Source organism: Rana temporaria, chromosome 10 (assembly GCF_905171775.1).
Source record: "Rana temporaria chromosome 10, aRanTem1.1, whole genome shotgun sequence".
NCBI classification, from domain to species: Eukaryota; Metazoa; Chordata; class Amphibia; order Anura; family Ranidae; genus Rana; species Rana temporaria.
The window spans coordinates 126,724,810-126,748,726 of NC_053498.1; the positions used below are offsets into that span (position 1 = coordinate 126,724,810).

Below are 23,917 nucleotides of genomic sequence, written 5' to 3' on the forward strand. Positions count from 1 at the left end.
TTCACATTACCTAAACGCCGTCACATTGCATTGGACAAAGTGGGGACCAATCGCTCGATTGCTTTGGTACGTTTTCTGCAACTGTAGAGAGAACATGAGAAGAATATCTGATCAGAAAAATACAAAAACTAGAGCAATTAACACCACTAGTGCTGATGTGCAGATATATCTCATGTGAGGACATTGCCCTGCATCTGCTACCATTGGCTGTAACTGACAGATTTGGCAATTACAAAGCCTGGACTACCCAACTACCTGGACATCACTGAAAGCCTGCCAGTGGCTGGGGACTTCAGCATGCTGTGCAAAAAAATCCTGCCTGTATGCCTACAGTAATGCACTGTTTTCCAAAGAGTTTAGAGTTTGGGACCGATCGGAGGTCCAGAGTGCCTGCACTGGTACCAATCGGAGGTCTGGAGTGCCTGCATTTAAACTGGTTTGGAGGTCTAAAGGGCATGCATTGGGGTGGATCCAAGGTCTGAAGTGCACGCATTGTAGGGGGACATTATTTGCGTGTGCTTTTTTTCTCAAAGTTGTACATCTAATGACAAGTTAACCATGAGAAAATTTCGAAGGAGCAGGATAGATATTCGTCACACCATTTAGTCCAAATTCTACTAGTGTATGGCCAGCAAGGCGCTACTGTTAACTGCCACGCCCGTTATCTATTGCTTGTGAACATGACACTTAAGCCTCGTACACACAATCGTATTTTCCGATGGAAATTGTGTGTTGACAGGCTGTTGGCCAAAAATCAGACCATTTGTACGCTCCAGCCAACAACGAGGACAACGGTCTGTTGTCAGATTTTCCGATCATATGAACTTGCGCGATTTCAAACCGGCAATGCAGTGTGAATTCGGGGGCAATTTGACAGACATCTGTGCGGGTTCAAGCACAGATGTCTATTCAAATCACCCCCGAAGTCATCAAAAATCGTACAGGAACTACTTTTTGGAATCGGTGCGGCGCCCAAATACGACTTTACACCGATTGGGACAGTGCCATTGCCAGCAATGGCCCCCCGATTTGACATGTCAAATCGGCCCAATGTGAACGTGGGCTTAAAGTGGAAAAGGTTGCCGACTTAGGCCATCCTCCCCAATATCCCCTCATTGTTTTTGATATATAACAGACCCCACGCCCTTGTGGCAATATTCCTTTATTGAAACAAGGCATTACTCTGTACTGACACACAAAAATCACGCAAAATTCTTCCCACTGACACCAACGATGAGACATACTTCCTCCCACTGAAAAAAACACTATTCCTCCCACCGATACGCACCAATGGGGCGCCATTTCTTCCACTGGCACCAATAGGGGGCCATTTCTTCCACTGACACCAACGATGGGGCACCATTTTTCACTGACACCAATGATTTGGGACGACTTCTTCCACGGCACCATTCCTCCAACTGGCACCAACAATGGCGCACCATTCCTCCTACTGACACCAATCTAGGGGCACCATTTCTTCCACTGACACCAACTATGGGCACTATTCCTCCTCCACAGGCACCATGTATTTCCTTTTTTTACTTTACTGACCACTAATCCCCAGACATTTTCCGATCCCACTGGCCACAGTCTGGCCCTCATCGTCTGAAGGACAATAAACTGGCCCTTTGTTTATAAAGTTTGGAGACATCTGAACTAAAGGAATATTTAAAGATTATGTAGACATTGATGCAAGAAGGAATGCTTCCGATTAGTCATAACCTCAACTAAGCTGAATGAAGACAACTAAATTGCCAGAAGTAAGTTCATTACCATTTCAACTACTTTGGAGGATAGATCAGCGAACTCTGGCGAGGATGGATTCTCATAGGCCTCAACGAACGGATAATTTGTCACCCTCAAGTAGCCAGAATAGACCTTTTGCACGGGGGCACTCCGATCTGAAAGACAGAACATACATTGAGTGCCGAGCACAGAGCATCAAAATGTCACTAATCATTAAACAGAAGATCCACCGAAACTTACATGCGAAGTGCCAGACGAGGAGCCCAACAGTGAGGGAGAGGAGGAAGGCGCCAACGACCAACCCCGCTATCAGCAGCTTTGTCTTTGGTGCCATCTTCTCCACCTTCTTGGAGTTGGTGGCGGGAAGAAATTCCACCATTTCTTCGAAGCCATTGAGACTCTAAAAAAAAGGAGGAAAAATGGCACAATGAGCACATAACATTACATGAGTAATACTGACAGTAATAACAATACAAATAGCAGACAGCAAATTGCTTGCTGCTCCTACCTTATCCACACTTCACCCCATGTATGCCATCAGCCTAAACACAGCATGCCCAAAGTGCGGCACAGGCAAGCCTACCTCTAAAAGGTAAAATTGCACCACAAATGTCTCTACCTCTCCCAGTGTCAATAACCAGAACTTATCAAGTGCTGTTCCATGTACAGTAAAACCTTGGACTGCGAGCATAATTCCTTCCAGAAACATGCTTGTTATCCAAAGCACTTGAATATCAAAAGCAAATTTCCCCATAAGAAATAGTGGAAACTCAAATGATTCATTCCACAACCATTTATTCATAAATCCTTCCGTTTATAGTCCATATAAAAAGATTATAGCAATGTGATAGGTTATGCAACCATAAAATGTCCATCCACAAATTGCAGCCTCCACAAGGGAATTAGAAGAAAAATCCATCAGGAGCTACAGAGTATAAAAGAGAAGAGAGGTTCCTGTATGCAATAAGTTGCTAAATGTTGTACCTTCATTAAATGTAACCATATGGCTACACTTAGAGGCGTCTCTCTTCTATACAGTACTCAGTTGTGACATGACGCTACTTGTATATCAAGACATCGCTTGTATATCAAGTCAAAATTTAAAATTTTTGCTCGTCTTGCAAAACGCTCTCAAACCAAGGTTTTACTGTACCAATTCCAGCAACCTCATCTCATTATATAATATCAAACACTTACTTATAATGCAAACCTTATACAACATCAAGTGCTACATTATTTACCATCTGGATAGGAGGATAAAGCCACCATTATGTATTTTTTTTACCATTTTACTTATAAGTTATATGGCTTTCACTTTTCACTTTCATTTTTACTGAACTGATTACACTGTACTTGTATTCTACATTTCTTTAAAGTGTCTTACACCCATCCTGGAGAAGTGGCACAGTGCCACAAAATGTGTCAATGTGCCCATTTTCCTAAGCAACGGTTCGCTTCAAAAACGGGCAGTAAAACGATGAGCACTTTTGCAGCACTTTTTAGGCGTTTGCGGTTCCTTTTTATTTTTATTTTTTTAGGGACAGCGACTCAAAAACGGCTTTTGGAGGCGCTTCCTATTCGATTTCAAGAGGGGAGGAGCGTTTTGTTTTAGCGCCTCAAACATGCTCCAAAGATGCTGCAAGTAGCATTTTTCCCCTAAACGTTTCAGGTGCTTTTAAACGCAAAAGCCTTGAAAAACACCTCAGTGAGAAAGGGGTCTTAGACCAGAAAATACCTAATCTCTGAAGATACGGTTTTCAAAGCATCTCCTTTCTCATATGGGCACCTCTGCCAACTTCACCTTCTGTTCATTTTTGGGGCAAATAAACAAACAGTCTACCAAAAATGAATGTAGCACTACTCCCGAAGGAGCAGCTTGGCAATTTGGGTTCAGGTATTAGGTGGTTGGTCAGGGGCAGTATAACAACCGCCAGTTTTTACAGCCCATTGTGTGAAAAGGGATCTCATTGATTCATCATTTTGACCTGTCATCCCCTTTCCAGTTCCTGGATTAGGACCTAAATTTCATCAAGACCCCTTTCACACTGAGGCAGTTTTCAGTCGTTTTAGCGCCTGAAAACCGCCTCTCATGACGCCTCCCCCAGTGTGAAAGCCTGAGTGCTTTCACACTTGGGCGGTGCGCTTGTAAAAAAAAAAAAAAAAGTCCTGCGAGCAGCATCTTTGGGCGGTGTAGGAACGCTGTATACATCGCTCCTACACTGCCCCTGCCCATTGGAATGAATGGGCAATGCTTCTCCAAAGCACCTAAAAAACAATTCAGAAGCACTGCAACCCGGGCGCTTTTAACCCTTTCTTCGGCTGCTACCGGGCGTTAAAAGTTCCCACTAGTGACCAAAAAGCACTGCTTGCGAACGAAGAAGGGGTTAAAAATCGCCCCGCTAGTGGCCAAAAAGCGCTGCTTAAACAGCAGTGAAGCGTTGCCAAAACGAGCAGCGCTTTACCGCCAACGGACCCGCCGCCCCAGTGAGAAAGCAGCCCAAGTGTCAGGCAAGGCAAGTTCCTCCAGCGGGGAGAGGACACCTGTGGTTTAGAGTGGTAGTAGAAAGGTGAGGGGCGCTGATCTCGGAGCAGTGGGTGTTCTCAGTCAGGTCTAAACAGTGCAGAGGAGAGGATTCTCTTTTGGCGGCTCGCCCAAGAGTGGTGGGCCAAAGGTCAGCTCTGTGTTGGAGTAGGGACGGAGTGTGCCAAGAGGAAAAAGATAAAAAGTAGAACATACAAAAAAAAATATGAATTTATTTTTATTCAGACTCATATCCTTGAAATCCAACGTGTTTCGGGCATTCAAAGGGCCCCTTTCATCAGGGCTTGGCACAGTTGAATAAAGTGTGTACTGGGATGATGAAAAAGGGGATGATGAAGGGCAATAAAAAAAGTCTCATTGCTCCAGATGACAGCAAAGAGTGGAAATAAGCATTTAGTAATCCAACACAGTGATTGTGCTTTACTGTTTCCCTGTCTATGTCCTGTCACTCTGTCCAGAAGGAGATCAGATGTGCTGGAATCGACTTATTTGTTAATGGCTGAAGATCTTGCATTGCGGGCATCCGCTCCTGGGCACACACCAGCAAGGCTGAATGATGTACCTGTGCCCCCTGTACTGGGGCTAATCACCCAGTGTGCACTGAGCCTGATTATCTGGGCAGTTATGACACAAACACGATATAATACACATTTTTGGTAAAATGTAAGGTTGCACCGATACTGGATTTACCACAGACACACAAGAGGCACACCTCCAGCTCTGCAGCTTTCACTGTCCCTCTTATGACTCACCCACCCCTCCCTTCCGGTCAAACTCTCATGAGAATGAGAGAGAGAGAGAGCTGTGCATTACTGTATGTCATAAGCCTAGGCCAAATACCAGACAAACAGGAAGTGGGCTGAATTTTTTTTTTTTATTAAATGTTTCTCTATTTAACCCATAATTTACTCTAATCAGCCTTAACTTATTTTCCTGCCGATTTTTTTTTTGTTCACTTCAAAATTTTATAAAACGAATAAATAAAAGCTTTTTTGTTTGCTTTGTTAGTTAAAAAAGCAGACAATTAAATTTATTTAAATGTGTAATAAACTTTTCAATGCTTTGTACCATTGCTGACAGCTGAAGTCTAAAGATAACAGTTGCGGTAGGTATCGGTAATTGGTATCGGCGAGTCCAAAAAGACACAAAAAAAACAAAAAAAATGTATCGGTACTTGTAAAAAAAATAAAAAATAAAATTGTATTGGTCCATCCCTAGTACAACGTAAAAAAGATGGAGTTGCATTGAGTAAACGATACCAAGCATGGCAATCTTTACAATTGTGTGCACCCGTGAAACCAAAAAAAGTATGGTACCCAAAAATTGTCCATAAGCGATGCTTTCAAAGTCCATTAGGTTATTAGTTTAGAGTGAATTATGGCCCTGCAGGTAATCAAGCTTGATTAGCTGCTTTCCCAGCTACAGTAAATGGGGAATGATAGCCCTGAATCTGGATGTGACTTAAGGCTCGATTCACACCTATGCATGTTGCTTTTTAGCGTTTTTGCGGTGCTTGCTGCGGTTTTTGACGTGCGTTTTTACCGCGATTTGCCTTAATTTTTTTTTTTACATCAATTTAAATTGTTTTACATTTCCTTTAACAACCAGCTATAAACCGGTTAAAAAAAAAAAAAAAGCAAATCGCGGCAAAAAAGCTGTACTTGCGTTTTGGATGCGGATCCATTGAATTCTATTACATGCAAAACGCTGCTTTTTGCAGGAAAAAAAGTCCCCGACCCTTTCCAAAAACGCAGAGGCACAACAAAGCATTGATGTGAACATGTTCCATAGGAACTCATGTTAAAAAATGTCCCTGCTTTTCTGCAAAACGCAAAATGCACCAAAAAAACGCATTAGTGTGAATCGAGCCTAAAGGGGTTGTAAAGGTACAATTTTTTTTTTCAAAACTAGCTTCCTTTACCTTAGTGCAGTCCTCCTTCACTTACCTCATCCTTCCATTTTGCTTTTAAATGTCCTTATTTCTTCTGAGAAATCCTCACTTCCTGTTCTTCTGTCTGTAACTCCACACAGTAATGTGAGGCTTTCTCCCTGGTGTGGAGTGTTGTGCTCGCCCCCTCCCTTGGACTACAGGAGAGCCAGGACGCCCACCAACACACAGCTCCTTTATCTGCAACGTAGAGAGTGACATGACTCTCCTGTAGTCCAAGGGAGGGGGCAAGCACAACACTCCAAACCAGGGAGAAAGTCTTGCATTACGGTGTTGAGTTACAGACAGAAGAACAGGAAGTGAGGATTTCTCAGAAGAAATAAGGACATTTAAAAGCAAAATGGAACGATGAGGTAAGTGAAGGAGGACTGCACTAAGGTAAAGGAACCTATTTTGGAAAAAAAAAAAAATTGTACCTTTACAACCCCTTTAAAAGTGGAAATCCATGTAAAAACGAACAATCCCTTCATCTATAGACACCACATATCCAACACTAACCTCTCTATCCTTGTAAAGAAAAAAATAAATGATTATACATACCTTTTTGGAAGCCGATCTGACCTGCTCCAAACGGATCCAACGCTGAGCTGTCAGCCGCGGCGTCGCTATAGAGGCGGGTGCAGAGGAGACGGATGACAACAGAAGCCCCATAGTAACTATGGGTGACGTCACTTCCCATTCATTTCACAGCCATTGTCGGCCGTCTCCTCTGCAGAGCTTCCACCGCTGAAGACCGGGTCAGATCGGCTTCCAAAAAGATATGTATACTCATCTTTTCTTTACAGTGATAGAGAGGTTAGTGTTCGAACTGTGGTGTCTATAGATGCAGGGATTTTCGTTTTTGCATGGACTTCCACTTTAAGCTGACCATACACTATACAATTTTTCTAATTCAATTTCCTGTAGATTTACCTTCTATGTAGCGCAAGAGCCTGCCTGATTGCATACAAATTGAAAGTGTTTAGGTTTGACCTCATATTATATGGTTTTGGTAAATCTAGAAAATTGTGTAATGTATGGCCAGCTTTATTACTCATCGCTTCCAGAATCATTTGTTGCAGGAGGAGATCCCGTTTTGTCTCCAGGAGAGGAAGGGACAGAAAATCTCTGCAGCGAGGACACAATATCTCAGATAACTGGGAAGAGGTTTTTATGGGGGGGGGGGGGGGCAATGCGTTAAAGGCCCCCCCCGTCTTGGTGAACCATGGTTCCATCCTTTCTTGCTGACCCGTAACATGCATTTCTTTTCCTGACAGTGCCAGGTACCCCATCATTTCTCAGGGATCCCTTTACTAGATCACTCCACACTTCATGGATAGAGGGGAAAAGCTAGTCTCTGGAACAGATTGCCAGTTCTCCGTCTGGTTTACAACCTACTTGTACAATTCTGTAACCCATTCATTGCCAATGAGAGATTGCATGAACTAAGCCAGGCACGCCTACTCACATGACACCTCCGCCCATAACGATATCTACTGAGAGTGACACAAATTATAGCTATTAAAGAGCAAAACCAACATTCAGCCTATCAGTTCACAAGGAACAAGTGATAAGGTAAGTGACACGAGGCACAATCTCCATGATAAACTGATATTTCAATTATGGATGAACTTTGTTGGACTTATTGAACCCCAGGCCTCAAGCATCTCTTAGACTTCTGGTATCAAGGTCTAACAGTTTGCTGAAGACAAGCAGACCAAGGAACCATGTCCTGTGGTCTGATGAGACCAAGATAAACTTATTTGGTGACAAGTGTGTGTGGCGGCAACCAGGTGAGGAGAACAAAGACAAGCGTGTCTTGCCCACAGTCAAGCATGGTGGTGGGAGTGTCATGGTCTGGGGCTGCATGAGTGCTGCCAGCACTAGGGAGCTACAGTTCATTGAGGGAACCATGAATGCCAACATGTACTGTGACATACTGAAGCAGAGCATGATCCCTTCAGAGACTGGGCCGCAGGGTAGTATTCCAACATAACGACCCCAAACACACCTCCAAGACGACCAACTGCCTTGCTAAATAAGCTGAGGATAAAGGTGATGGACTGGCCAAGCAAGTCTCCAGACCTAAACACTATTGAGCATCTGTGGGACATCCTCAAAATGGAAGGTGAAGGAGCACAAGGTCTCTAACATCCACCAGCTCTGTGATGTCATCATGGAGGAGTGGAAGAGGATTCCAGTGGCAACCTGTTACCCTCTGGTGATCTCCATGCCCAAGAGTGTGAAGGTAGTGCTGGAAAATAATGGTGGCCACACAAAATATTGACACTTTGGGCCCAATTTGGACATTTTCACTTTGGGGTGTACTCACTTTTGTTGCCAGCGGTTTAGACATTAATGTCTGTGTGTCGAGTTATTTTGAGGGGACAGCAAACTTACACTGTTATATCAGCTGTACACTCACTACACAACATTGTAGCAAAGTGTCATTTCTTCAGTGTTGTCACATGAAAAGATAGAATAAAATATTTACAAAAATGTGAAGAGAGAAGCGAGAGGCAAATTCGCCTCATTTCAGCCTTTTTATCGCAGATCAGAGTTTAAATGATATCTGAGATTGTGAGTCAGCTCAGGACAAGATCGCATAGAAATGACTCAGGATAGAAGGTGGAATTTTTCGGTTTCTACCAGATGAGTTTCTTCCTGATGAGTCCTTTGCTTCGGGGGATGAAAAATAAAAATGCAGAGAGAGACGAAAGACGAGGAGGTTTCAGGGGCAGATCATCACACAGGAACGTCAGAGAATCAAAGAAAAACTCTCCAATGTATGGCGGGCAGAGGAGGAAGAGACAATGAGTTCTCAAGGTGTACAGAATGTACAGAAATACATGGTGGGCGGGGGAAAACAAAACAAAAAGAAGAACGGTGTCAGCGCAGCTATTATTGTAGTACATTCAGTAGCAGATCCACCTGTTGTTACAATATATCTCTTTGGGTGTCTAATCTATCTGTTTATCATGTGTGGTTTCTTGATTACATCATTAATTGTAACTTAATCTACTAATTCAGCAATAAATTATAATCTACTAATTCAGCAATACAAAACAGCTCTTTGTGCTACAACCCCCATTGTGTTTTGTTTATTTTGCTTATCAGGAACATAGTTGAGTGTGTGTGTGTGTGTGTGTGTGTGTGTGTGTGTGTGCAGATAGATATTTTCAATGCTAACATAGCACTTCCAATTTAAACCTTGCTTTACATACAGTACTTCCCCATCAATCCCTGTCCTCATGAAGTCCAAGCACAGTATACACAGGGCAAAGATCATCTGGTTCACCATGTTGCAGGTGTCTGTTCAACAGAAGCCAGTCTAAGACGCCTTTCACACTGGGGCGTTTTTCAGGCGTTAAAAAAAAAAAAAGCCTGTAAAGCGCATGAAAGAAGCCTCATTTGCAATCACAATGTGAAAGCCTGAGTGCTTTCAGAGCCCTTTCACACTGCCAGCGCCAGAAAAATGCTGGTAAAGCGCCGCCAAGACCCCCTTTCACCCTGGGGCGTTTTTCTGGCGCTTTGGCGTTTAAAAAAAAAAAAAGCTCTCTCAATTGGAGGCGCTTTAGGAGCGGTGTATTCAAGGCTCCTAAAGCGCTGCAAAGAAGCTGCTTACAGGACTTTTGACGCCCTGCCAGGGCAGTACCTAAGGCTGCATTCACACCTCCGCGACAAGATACGCCGCGTATTTTGCCGCGAGTGTGTAACTTTTTTTTTTTTTTTCATAAAGCCTTCCCATTGCTTTGTATGGCCGAACGCCAATGTCGCCTGAAAAAAAGGGTCCGGGACTTTTTTTCAGATGTGAATGGGCTCTAAGTGTGAAAGCACTCGGGCTTTCACATTGGGATTGCAGATGCAACTTCTTTCAGGTGCTTTTTTTTTTACGCTAAAGCGCCTGAAAAACGCCCCAGTGTGAAAGGGGTCTTGGGGCTCATGCACACAGGATGTTTTTTTACAGCTGCTGTTAAAACACACACACACACACACACACACACCTCCATGTTAGCCTATGTGTCCATGCACACAAACTTTCAGTGGTATATGGAGGCATAAGTATTTAGGGGCAGTAGAAAAAATAAAAAATATGAACACCCATAGACACCATTCAAAAACGTGGCCTACAGCCTGATTTTAAGGATGCTTTTTCCTGGCGTTTTTTTGAACCTCCTGTGTGCACATGACGCCTTATGGATCTGATGGCAAACCAGCTTTCCTTCAGTTGTGAGTGACTCTGCGCTACCCAAGTTAGGATAAAACAAACAGTAACAATAATAATCTATGCAGTGATGAAAAGTGATATGTTGGTGACTGTGTGAATACTTTTAAAATTATAATAACTAACAATCTGCTGCAGCTACCTGTTGTGTTCCCACAAACTGAAAGCAATGTAAAATGTGTAATTTGGTGTCGCGCAGATTATATGGCGTGAGTGCGTATCACAGATATTGTACTCCATTATAAACATAAAAATCATTTTATTACTTGGCTCATTTAAAGTCCCAAACCTCCGATTGCATTTCAAAGAATAGGAATGGAGGTGCATCTCTGCATATGTACCTCATTCAAAGTCCTTTTTTTTTTTTTAAACCTACAGCTAGCATTAAAACAAAAAAAAAAAAAAAAAAAGGGGAAGAAGGACTACAAGAGCTCACGCAATGTTGGCCAGGAAGCCCCCGCACGAAATGCCATGCAGCCGCTGCAATGCATGTAGACAGAAGTGGCTTCAAAAGGGGCTGCATATCAGCAGCAACAAATGATAAAAACATATATAAAAAGAACTGGATTTTATTTGAACAAAAACATTACAATTCTTTATAATAGACAAAAAATATAAAAAATATGTCATGTAGTTAGGGTTTACATCTACTTTAAGGAGCCTCAGAAGTGGGGGAAAAAAAATGTTTTATTTTTTTTAGCAATATTTGGGGGCAGGGGTGTTTTGTTTATCAGCTAAATATATTCTATTGCATAAAATGTTGAGGTTAGAGAACAAGCCTGACAAGTGGCCACCCTGAAAGCCTAAGAGGAAGCAGCAGTTTGGCACACTTAAATCACGCTCAGAAATGCAGACAGGTCGGCCAACTAATACACTGAATTAATATTATTAACCTGCAAGCTACTGATTCACAATTGGATATCAGTGCCATAAATTGAGGCACTTTGCACCTCTTGGTTCACTGATGTAACCAGCCCTTTGTAAACAGAAAGGCCCACATACTGGAGCCTTCTTAGAAGAAAAAGGAAAATTTAGAGATGTGTGCAGCAGTGCAGGATGGTGGGGGCAGACATGCCACGGCGCAGGATGGTGGGGGCAGACATGCCACGGCACAGGATGGTGGGGGCAGACATGCCACGGCACAGGATGGTGGGGGCAGACATGCCACGGCACAGGATGGTGGGGGCAGACATGCCACGGCACAGGATGGTGGGGGGCAGACATGCCACGGCACAGGATGGTGGGGGCAGACATGCCACGGCACAGGATGGTGGGGGCAGACATGCCACGGCACAGGATGGTGGGGGCAGACATGCCACGGCACAGGATGGTGGGGGCAGACATGCCACGGCACAGGATAGTGTAGGAGACTTCATAAGGAACCTTTTCACACTGATCAATTTTTCAGTCCAAATAAAGTGGAAGAAAAACGCATTCCCTTTAACCACTTCAGCCCCAGGCCATATTGCTGGTCAATGACCCGGCCACTTTTTGCGATTTGGCAGTGCATCGCTTTAACTGACAAATGCGCGGTCCTGCGACGTGGCTCCCAAACAAAATTGGCGTCCTTTTTTTCCAATAAATAGAGCTTTCTTTTGGTGGTATTTGATCACCTCTGCGTTTTTTTTTTTTGTGCTATAAACAAAAATAGAGTGACAATTTTGAAAAATTTACTTTTTGCTATAATATTTTTTTACTCAGTTTAGGCCGATACGTATTCTTCTACATATTTTTCGTAAAAAAAAAAAAAAAAAAAAATCGCAATAAGCGTTTGATTGGTTTGCACAAAAGTCATAGCGTCTACAAAATAGGTGGTAGTTTTATGGCATTTTTAATAGTAAGGGCGGTGATCAGCGATTTTTTTCGGTACTGCGACATTATGGCGGACACTTCGGACACTTGACACATTTTTGGGACCATTGGCATTTTTATAGCGATCAGTGCTATAAAAATGCATGGATTACTATAAAAATGCCACTGGCAGGAAAGGGGTTAACACTAGGGGGCGAGGAAGGGGTTAATTAAGTTCCCTAGGTGTGTTCTAACTGAAGGGGGGGTAGGACTGACTAGGGGAAATGACTGATCGCTGTTCATACATTGTATGAACAGACGATCCGCCATTTCTCCCCCTGACAGGCCCGGGAGCTGTGTGTTTACACACAGCTACCGGTTCTCGCTCTGTAACGAGCGATCGCGGGTGCCCCGCGGTGATCGTGCCCACCAGGCACGAACGTCGGGGCCAGGGGCGAGCGGGGGGCACGCGACCCTATTGACTGAATCGCGAGATGACGTATAGCTACGTGATCTCGCGCAGCCGAGCCGACCTGCCGCCGTATAACTGCCGCGGCTGGTCGGCAAGCAGTTAAATCCTAAAGAACCCTTCACACTGGTCGCATGCGGTTTTTTGACTGCTTTTATACTGTTCCTCTGCAAATGTAGAATCTCTCGTTTTTGAAAAAACAAATAAAAACTAGTCAGTGTGAAAGGGCATAGCCTCATCTGCAATCCCAATGTGCTGGTAAAGCACCGCTAAGACCCTAACGTTTTAGGGCATTTTTGCAGTGCCTCGGTGTGAAAGGGTAAGGTGTTTTTACAGCGCTTTCAATTCATTTCAATGGAAAGGGGCGTTTGGAGCGTTTTTTCAGCGCCCAAAAGCTGCTCCAAAGATGCTGCTTGCAGGACTCGGTGTGAAAGGGTCCATTGAGATGCATGGAGAGCATTTTATGAGCGTTTTAATATCGCTATTTAACGCTAAAACGCTTCAGTGTGAAAGGGGTCTAAAGCCGTTTCAGGCTTGTTGACCATCACCAGTGCAGAGCATGGAAACCATGGCTTCTATGAAAGAGAACTTGGGGACCAATGAGATGGTGCTAAAGATGGGGCTAAACAGAACCGAAAATCCTCCACTGAACTAATGTGATCCCAAGTAGAACCATAGAAGTCAATGTACGATTATTACTTTTGAGGCCGACAAGTTGACTATGACTTCTTTTATTCTCATTACCAGAGTAGCACATAGAAAGGTCCATATATGGAACGTCACACAGAGTACACAGGGACACTCCTGCCAGTCTGGACACTTTCACTTCCACGTGATCTTCGCTTGCAGTGGCAGTTTCGATAGCAGGTCAGCCATTCCTGCCGTGTTTGCGGGCTGCTGATTGCCAAGTTACACAATGTCATGGATTGCACTGGAAGAACCGGTGTGACCAGATTACACAGCAGGAAACAAGGCCAAACAACCAGACCAAGAATGTGTCTACAGAGAGACTGCTGGGTGTCACTGGGGCCCTGAGATTTTATGAGGAGAGGGAGAGATGGAGAGAGGAAGGGGAGAAAGAGAAAGAACGAACGCGAGAGCGAGGGGGAGAGTTAAGCCCAGGGCCGAATGTTGGGAGACCAAAAGAAACCGGCTTCTGTCAGACGTGCATGCTGGAAAACCAGTGGCTGACCGGCTCCAGATCAGCGCTTTCAGCCAATAGCAGAGAGTGCTGACCGACGTGTTCTGGTGGGGGGCCACCACCTGTTAGAAAACATCTCAGCAAAGGAGATCACTGTACTAATGTTGGATCGTTGGTATAGCAGCTCCAACCAGAGCTGTCAAGACTAGTGTGTCCCAGGCTTTAGAGAGGGAGACCGGTAGCGAGATGATGTAAAGGGCCAAAGAGACTGCAAAACATATAGCCATGTGTTATATAGGCCCCAAAAATGCTTAGACAGAGACAGCCATGTATTATTGGGGCACCAAAACTGTGGGGAGAAGTAGAGATTTATTACAGCCCCCCCCCCTAGATTGTAGTTAGAGAAAATATATGTAACAGCTATGAAATACAGGGGCCCCGAGACAACAGATACACAATAGACAACTGTGTATTACAGGGGCCCCAGGAAAGCAGATAGACAATTGTGCAGTACAGGGGCCCCAACACAGCAGATACAAAATGGAAAGCAGTATGTTACAGGGGTCCGAGACAGCAGATACACAACGCCAAATTATTGGACCCTGAGGGTGCAGGTAATGTGCAGACAGATGTACGTTACAAGGGCCCCTAAGCTATAATGCCTTTATTAGGACACCAAACATCTCTGAAAGGGGCGGACTGGCCATTCGGGCACTGCCCGAGGGCCCCATGCCACTAGGGGGCCCCATTAGGGTTGCAAGCCTCAGTAAAACCAGGGACAGTATGTAAAAATCTTTTTTTTTTTTTTTAAATCTCAGGATTATAGCTGCCCCGCCTCTCCAGTACGTGTGTGTGTGTGTGTGTGTGTGTGTGTGTGTGTGTGTGTGTGTGTGTGTGTGTATATATAATATGTGTGTGTGTGTGGCCCCATAATCTATTGCCTGGGGGCCCCATAATCTTCCATTGCCCGGGGGCCCCTGAGTTGTCAGTCCGCCCCTGATAACTGTATTGGAGAAATAATGTAAAATTGCCCTTTATTAAACCCAATGTTAAAAGAACATATTGAGAAAATTAACAGGTTAATGTTGAATTCCTTTTTTTTTTTTTTCCTCAAAAACTGGCAAAATAAAAATTTACAAACAGGACAAAGATATGCTGGAGCCGGAAACAGACAATTCTGTTCCATATTCAGAAATATTCAACAATTGACTTGCTGTCTGCAGCTGTTGGAGAACCACATGTGCCAGCATGCCCAGAGAGCAGCCAGTGCCCTGACACATGAAAGGTGGGGGCGACTACAAAAACTTAAGACCCACCTCTTCTGAAGACACAGGACGGCACTGGATGCAAAAAGCACCTTGAGGCGATTTAGTTTGCATTTGTAGAGGCTATACAAGTCACTCACTCATTTAATACAAAGTAAAGACAGAAATGTTATGCCGCGTACACACGATCATTTTTCGTCATGGAAAAAAAAAAAAAGTTTTTCCGACTTCATCATTAAAACGACGTTGCCCACACACCATCGTTTTTTTAAAATGCTCTAGCAAAGCGCGGTGACGTACAACACGTACGACAGCACTATAAAGGGGAAGTTCCATGCGGATGACGCCACCCTTGGGGCTGCTTTAGCCGATTCCGTGTTAGTAAAAGACGATTTGCGCTTTTCTGTCTGTTACAGCGTGATGAATGTGCTTACTCCATTATGAACAGTAGTTTTACTAGAACGAGCGCTCCCGTCTCATAACTTGCTTCTGAGCATGCGCGGGTTTTTAACGTCGTTTTAGCCCACGCACGATCATTTTTTACAACCCGAAAAATTACATAGTTGAAAACGTCGTTAAAAAATGCAGCATGTTCGAAAGGGGTTTAGAGCGAAAAATGATGTGAAGCCCACACACGATCATTTTAAATGTCATTTTTTTAAAACAATGTTTTTTTCATGCCGAAAAATGATCGTGTGTGTACGCGGTATAAGAGCCTCCATAACACGAGAGTCCAGATTCAGCCAGCGAGGAATATAGAGCAGGGAGGGGCAGACTGCATGAAACCAGATACTAAACGCATTTCAAAACGTCAGAAATACCTGCTGCTCACTGAATAGAAAGGGACCCTGTCATATCATTAACTCTGAATAAAGGACAGAAACTCAACCTGTAAACAATGTCACATGCTCTAATAATAAACCTTCTGAGTCACAGGAAACCAACTCACTCCCTAGCCATCATTCTATTGAAGATTTCATTGCGATGTCTTATGAAGATCTGAAAAATCAATTCTTCAAAATCTAATCCCAAATAGGTGGTGTCCTCAGCTACTCCCTCCCTGTTGGACATACAGAAGCCTCTCTGCCACAGAATGATCAGAATTCAGCAGCGACTGGCGACATTTAGAATAGTGTGAGGCCGTCCTCGTTTGACAGAATTTGACGGTTTGATCGACTTCTGTCTAATGGACAAGCTGGGAAACATTTTAAATCGGCAACTGCAAACAATCAGCTCAACCACCTTGTTTATGATGTGGATGGAGGAATACATTTTTATTTATTTTTTCCCTTTCAGCCTATTAGGTGAATGAAAGAAAGCGAACCGTATGACCCTCACACTACCTCCACCTGTCCAGGGTTGGGACAGATTTGTTGTTCTGCTGCCGACTACACCTTATTATCATGCCCATTGTGTAATATCTAAATGCTGTACCTGCCTTGGTTACGCTGTACTCAGCTGTCAATAAATCTTACATGTGCTTGTACTACACAGTATCTTCTGATAATTAAAAAAAAAAAAAAAAAGGAATTGCCAGTGCATTCCATGCAGGGTTGGACTGGCCATTGGGACTACAGGGAGTTTCCCGGTGGGCCGATGGCTCAGTGGGCCGGCTTAAGTGACAGCGGACCGCCGCCCCCCTCCGCTCCTCTGTCTCTCCCTTCCCGCAGTGCTCACTTGGGGGGAACAAAGAAGCAGGGGGAGGACCAGGGGGACAACAACAGAGGAGCATGGGGGAGGTGACAGACAGCTGACTCAACAGCTATGGCATGGGAGTTTCTCACTTTTGCCTAAACTTGTCCCATAAGGGGGGGGGCACCAAACTGATTCTTTGTCCCGGTTGAAATAATGTCTAGCTTCCTCACTGGTACTGCCTATAAGAGTACCAGTACCAGCCATTCTACTCTAATAAAGTAGAATGGCTAGTGAAGGGGGAGAGAAGGTGCGGGAGTTGTCCGGCTGCCATGGGAAAGACCTGTCAAAGTGGGCCAGTCTGGATGAAGTCCAAGGCCAAATTTTCGTCCCAGTCCAGCCCTGATTCCATGTCATCATTATGCAGTCAGCTCATATAGATCAAAGGCCCTTATGAATTTCATCCAGACCTGCAACTTGAATGGATTCCCAGACATATTGAACAATATATTGCATAATTAGAAGTATATGGACACAAGGTTGTAGTAGATACATAAACCTATGTTTGTATTCTTCTATCATACATAATCGTTTAAGCCCACGTTCACACTGAGGGCATGTTTGAAAGTCCGACTTGACAGATATCCGTGCGAGTTCATGCATAGATGTCTTTTCAAAATCTATGCCCCCAAAGTCACCAAAAGTAGTGCAGGAAATACTTTTGGGAATCGTTGCTGCGCTGCAAAGTCGGCATCGCACCGATTCAGACATGTCAAAAACACCCCAATGTGACCGTGGGCTAAAAGAATGAATGTTGATGACCATGAAAAGTACCAATTCCCGCAGCTTTTTTTAACGCATGCGTATTACAGTAAATATGTTTTTTCCCAACGGAGGACCACACAGAATTTAAATCATTCAGATAAGAAACAAAATGAAAGAAGGGAAAAAAAAAAAAAAAGATCCTTTGCCTTTGATGTTTCTAAAAAACATTATGGTTGAATATGTTGATTTGTCTCCATTAAACACTTGATGTGCAAGGCAACTTTTTAATTTTTCACAAAAGAGAATATCTATTTTTTTCTAGAAAATTACTTCAAAACTTCTAAACATTTTCAGAAAGCAAAAGAACCGGAGAATAAAAAAGTGACTGTAGCATTTTTTTTATGACATACAATATTTGTGAAGTTAACAAAAAAAAAAAAAAACTCTAAAATTAATTCTAGTGCACACAAGCACAATACAAAGCCAAATTCTGTGGTAAAATATAAAAGAGGAAGTCACGTTGAGTAAATAGATACCAAACAGGTCATTTCCATCCATATTCTATTTACAATACTTTCTCTGCAGCCATGTCAAAAAAGTTCACTCAAGCTTGGCTGTGTATAGCATGGTATACCACACTCGGAAGTGCTATTCTCGAGTTCTGCAAATGTGGCCCTCCTGTGTTGAGCTTCAGCTGAGAAGTCTTGGTAAAATGACACTTTTGCCCCATTATATTGTATCTTGGTTCATTCTCTGGCAAGACTAAGCAGGTGACCCGGAGGCAATGGCATTCTGTGGACATGTTCCTCACCAAAGAGTTCCAGTAACCAGGATTCCACAAAATCAGTGAGGTCTCTGTCCTCCATTCACTTCAACAGACCCACTATACGCACGTTACTGCACCAGAGCCTGTTTTCAATGTTGTCTACACAGTTATTGCTGGCTGTGGCCAGATGGGAAGCAGCTCAGGCATCTCCAATGAGGAATGGAAGCCAATGTGACTTTCAGTAGCAGTGGTCTGCTCCCTGATCTTTTGGAGATCCTGTTGCAACAGGGACATTTCTCCCTCAAGCTGCCAAAAGTGATCTTTGAGAGTATTAACAGAAGCAGTACACTTGTTGACTGCCCAAAATATTTCCCCCGGTGCATTGTTCAGTATCATTAGGATCGGCATTAGTATCTGCTAGGACTTGTCTCGTGAGATAGCAGGGGTCTCTGTGCTAGGCAACATGGCCACTGCCTCATGTATGTCTAGCCCAGAGGCAGGGGAGGAAGCATAGTCTTCCTGTGTAGATGTCTCCTGTGCCCCCAAGATCTTTTGCATGTAGCATAACATATCTCTGGTAGGCTGCTTCCCTTGCGGGTGGGATACCTTGCCATATTTAGTCACATACGCCATCTTGCAGCTCTATGGCCACCACTTCCTCTCTGGGTCATAATGCAGGTGCAGTGTGCCAGAGAAAGGAACAAGAGGGCTTCCAAACTGTTCAAGGATTCTGGACCAGTGCAGAAGAGTGGCTGAAGAAAGGATCAGTGTATGATCTTCAGCATGAACTCAGTGAGACACTACCCACATTTTATTTCAGGTACCAAAAATTCTTCATAGACGACCCTTTAAAAGCCTTTACAGGTTATCAGTGTAGACTTGTTCATGAATTATGGCCCTAGAATTATTGCTCTCGCTCTATTGTTTGTGGTAATAAATCACATGTGGTGAAATTGCTGTTTATATGTGTGTGGGACCTATGTGTGCATTTGCGTGTATGCTTCTAAATAAAAAAATCGCCAATTTTATTCATTTACATTTTTTTTCTTTCATTTAACTTTATAGCTACCATGATGGGGCCAACAAGACCCCTATATAATAGCTTGGGGGAGTGACGGGTGCTCTTTATGGAGATTTCAGGAAGCCATTAGACTTCCAATGTCTTAAACACTATGGTGCAGCACTTATTACACCCAACTTAGACTCCCAAGGTCTTCCCTGCCCTCCAAGCACAGATCATGACATCACAGTTCTAAAACCAAAGTGACTAAATAATTATTGCCTGCTGCTTCATTCATCACAGAGGAGATCAGGGAATGGAATTTCTTCTATGTGAAGGAAACCTGGCCATTTACCATGGTTCGGGCTCTCTGGAGAAATGGGAGAGCAGACAATAACTGAGCAGGGCTGAAAACACTGCTTGAGATTTCAGCGACGCAGACGCGCAGGGTTGTCAGGCCCACCCAATAAATTAGAAGCCTCTGGATTTCTGGCAGTAAGAATAGATATTTTCCTGTTCTTTAAGCAGTTTTAAAAAGGTATAAAAATATGGGCAAATGTAGGCATTGCAGAGATGCATTGAGTATATATTATTTTTACACTTTAGGCTCATTTTGGCTATATTATGTTCAAAAATCAGTACTTCAGCCTGGCCTGCCTTGAACATATATATAGTACAGGCCAGGGAATGAGCCAGAGGAAGGAAATTATGCTGGTGGCAGAAGCTGTTTTTTATCTGCATCTACATCTACAATCTACATAATAAAGATTGTGCATTAAGCAGCTCAAGAAATGCTGCACCTGTAAAATACACTCTTTCAAAAATTCAGACAAATGTCATCCATCAAATAGGTAGAACTGACTCTGCACAGAATTTGTGAGATCATCAATTCTTCAGGCCAGCTTCAATCTTCAGGCGTCAATGACACCCCCATGGCAGCTCCAGTTTTTTTCCCCTTGCACCAGTGTTACATAAACTAGGAAATAATCACAGATAAAACAATCTACATACTAAACCTGCATTAGATTAAACTCACAGCCACCAGCCCTGCATGAAGTCTATAAAAACTGTACACAGAGAAAGAAAAAATTCACCAACAAAGATAGTGGATAACTCTCAAATAAGGTCTTGTTTGTGCCCCCATAAAAAAAAATTTTAACAGGTAATAAAACATTGTTTTTGTAATTTGTCATGCACTTTCTTATCTCAGTGCTGGCAAACCCTTCTACCCACTTCCAGACTACATTGGCTGGAAAACCTTGCTCCTGGCCTGGCTTCCTACAACAGCGGACCATGTCTGCACAATGCGTGTGGTGGCACGGCTGCTTGCAGTCTCCGACAGGGAAGCATGAGACAAGGTTTCAATTTAGAAGCAGAACTGGGAGACAAGGACATAGCATTGTCACTATATAACAGGAAGTGGATAACAGGAAGTGGTTGAAGAACCATCATGATAGAATCATGAGACTATTTTAATGAAACTCAAAGTTTTACAAATTATGCAGTTGCATACAGATGAACGTTATGTAGGATTTTACTCATTGGGTTCATATCAAGTTAAAAAATAATAAGAGAGATATATCCATCTATATCTTCGTGAAAATGGCCAAACAATTCCACTTTTTATTGGGAAGAGGGAAGGAACGAACAATTCACCACATAGGCATCTGAAGTTACAAGGTGGATTGAAGATGGCCCAGATCTTTTAAGGATAGGCTTCTCACTTGTTGGCGATGGCCAACCTTGTTTTTAGCTGGCCACACACCAGTAGAATTTAATTCTAAGTTCTTTGTTTTAAGACCGTTTATTCAATTTTCTAATTATTTTCAAACTATTTGTTTTCAACCACATTGACGAGAAAATTTGAAGGAGCAATATGGGTAATTTTTCTAACCAGTGGCGGCTGGTGCTACATTTTGGAGGTGGGGGTGTTAAACAAACCACCCAAAACCCAACAACCCTCCCCGGCCAGTCGGGCCTCTGAACCCCACCCTCCGCCACCCGCCCATCCTTCCACCCACCAGCCACACACTTAACCCAAGTTCTAAGTCGTGGGTAGCTTTGGATCCTTCCTTAGTCTCCTCCTCGGCAGCCAATACGGTCGCTTCTCCTTTCGGCCAATCTGGTCTCAGGACCAGCTACCCGATTGGGGAAGACAATAGCGAATATTAAATACGCCATTGTCCCACAAATGATCTGTGCCCTGCGCCCACGCTTTTAAACAAATTAGAGCTTCAGTATCTAATCACGTGCTTCAAAGAAAAAAAAAAAAAAATCTAACCCTCCCTTGCGCTATCCAAAATAAGAAAAACAAGTTTTGCCTATAGTTCTACTTTAAACAGCAAATCTTGAATGAGTTCAGATTCATTTAATCATACACATTGATTAACACACAGAAGAGAACCAGGTGTCTATAGGACAGCAGGGATAGTCAGGCATGCAGGCACAATCCCAATACCCTCAAGCACCTCCATCTTCCACTGGACCCAAAACAGGAACATTCATACGTAATTTAAGGAGCAGGGAGGGGGAGGGGCATGCAGCAGACACTTACAACTATCACGAGGACCACAAAAGGCAACGTTTTCTAACCTGTTCACTTGTTGATTATTCTAATGAGCCACAGACAACAGTGTCTGAAGGTGCCCCACAGACGTTGCACTGTTGTCTGGTCCAACCAGGGTCGTTCCTTCCCTCCACACATCGAGGAGAAGGAACAGTAGGGGGGGGGGGGGGAGAATCGTGGAGATGATAAATAATCCTCCAAAAGTAGATCTTTTTCAGCAACAGAACCTACTTCTAGTAAAACTTAAATGGCCCAAAATGTACATTTGGGCCATTTAGGCATTAGAGTGTAAGCTCCTCTAGTACAAAAACAGATGTGACTGGCTTGGTGTTCTCTGTACAACACTGTGGAATATGTCGAAGCTACATTACTGTGTAAAAATGCTGTAAATTAAAAAAAAAAAAAAAAAACTTTCAGAAATATAAGTAATAGCTTATTTTTATCAATAAAAAAAATAGAAAGTAAAAACAAAAAGAAATCCAAATCAAAGCAATATTTGATGCGACTACTCTTTGGCTTCAAACCAGCATCCATGCTTTTAGATAGACTTGCACATAGTTTTTGAAGGCACTCGGCGGGTAGGTTGTTAGATCTTGGAGAACCAATCACAGATCTTCTGTGAATGTAGGTTGTCTCAGATCCTTCTGTCTCTTCATGTAATCCCAGACAGACTCCATGATGTTGAGATCAAGGCTCTGTGGGGGGCCAAACCATCACTTCCAGGGCTTCTTGTTCTTCTTTACGCTGAAGTTCTTAATGACATTGGCTGCATGTTCAAGGTCCTGCTGCAGAATAGATTTGGGGCCAATCAAAAACCTCTCTGATGGTATAAGTATCTGTCTGCATTTCAGCATTGAGAACATCATTGATCCTGATCTCCAATTCCATTTGCAGAAATGCAGCCCAAAGCTTGCCAAAAAGAACCTCCTACATGTTTCACTGTTGCCTGCAGACACTCTATTGTACCGCTCTCCAGTCCTTCGGCGAACAAAACTGCCCCCTGCCCAAAATATTTGTTTTTCATTCCCCCCCCCCCCTTTTAATTTTTTTAGGCAATTCGTTATGATTGCAATTCGTAAATTAAAAAATTTGACCGATGGACTGTTTTCATCGGACAAACCGATCGTGTGTGGGCCCCATCGGTCTTTTTTCCCCCCATCGGAGAAAAATCCATGCATGCTCAGAATCAAGTCGACGCATGCTCAGAAGCATTGAACTTAATTTTTTTCTGCTCGTCGTAGTGTTTTACGTCACCGCGTTTTGTCACGGTCGGAATTTAGTCTGATAATGTGTATGCAATTGCAACTGATGAAATTCAGTTTCATCGGATATCCGATGAAAAAAATCCATCGGATTAGATTCCATCAGATATCCGATCGAGTGTACAGGGCTTAAAGACTCCCTGGCCAATAGGGGCTTGCTGATTGGCCGGGAGGAGAATGAGGAAGACAATAGCGAATATTCATTAACTATTGTCACACAAGTGGGTGGGCTCAGGGGCACAGTGCTCTGCGCCCCCAGCCCATCCGTTTTTTGAACCCTTTTAATCAGGCTCACATCAGGGGATTCAAAAATAAATAAACCCATTGGAATCCATGAGTCCGGTGCCCTGCATGTAGATAATGGGGTCAGCATGGATTGGCGGCACCTCTGCGCCCCTAATGGAGCGGCCGTCACTGGTTTCAACCTACATATGAAATTGATGATAGTTAGCACCTGCTTGGTAAAATTGATTAATCGTACACCGGACTTGAGAATTTTACAATTCCTGACTTTGTGCATGTGTATGAAATGATGTTGGTTTGAAACAAGAGGGTACTCCTTCCAAATATTGATTTGATTTTTCTTGTATTTGCTCACTTTTCATTTTGTAAATTGATAAAATAATAAAAACAATACATTTTTCATAGCATTCTTACTTTATAGCAATTCTTTACACCTGCCTATAACTTTTGCAGAGCATTATATATCAATGTATATTAATAGTGTGTGGCTGTGGGGGGGACATTAGAGTGTAAGCTCCTCTGGTACAGAGACTGATGTGACTGCCTCAGCCTTCTCTGTACAGCACTGTGGTATGTG

The 23,917-nt window shown here is 43.3% G+C and overlaps 1 protein-coding gene across 1 annotated transcript in view; it reads right to left on the reverse strand.

The window, feature by feature from the left end:
* ST14 (ST14 transmembrane serine protease matriptase) overlaps window positions 1–23,917 on the reverse strand; it is a 61,274-nt gene that overhangs the window by 25,831 nt on the left and 11,526 nt on the right. The window contains exons 2-4 of the mRNA XM_040326229.1: window positions 1,987–2,146; window positions 1,774–1,901; window positions 11–81 (exon numbers count right to left, since the gene is read on the reverse strand). Of these exons, the coding sequence (XP_040182163.1) occupies window positions 11–81; window positions 1,774–1,901; window positions 1,987–2,146 (359 nt within the window). The remainder of the gene's footprint in view (window positions 1–10; window positions 82–1,773; window positions 1,902–1,986; window positions 2,147–23,917) is intronic.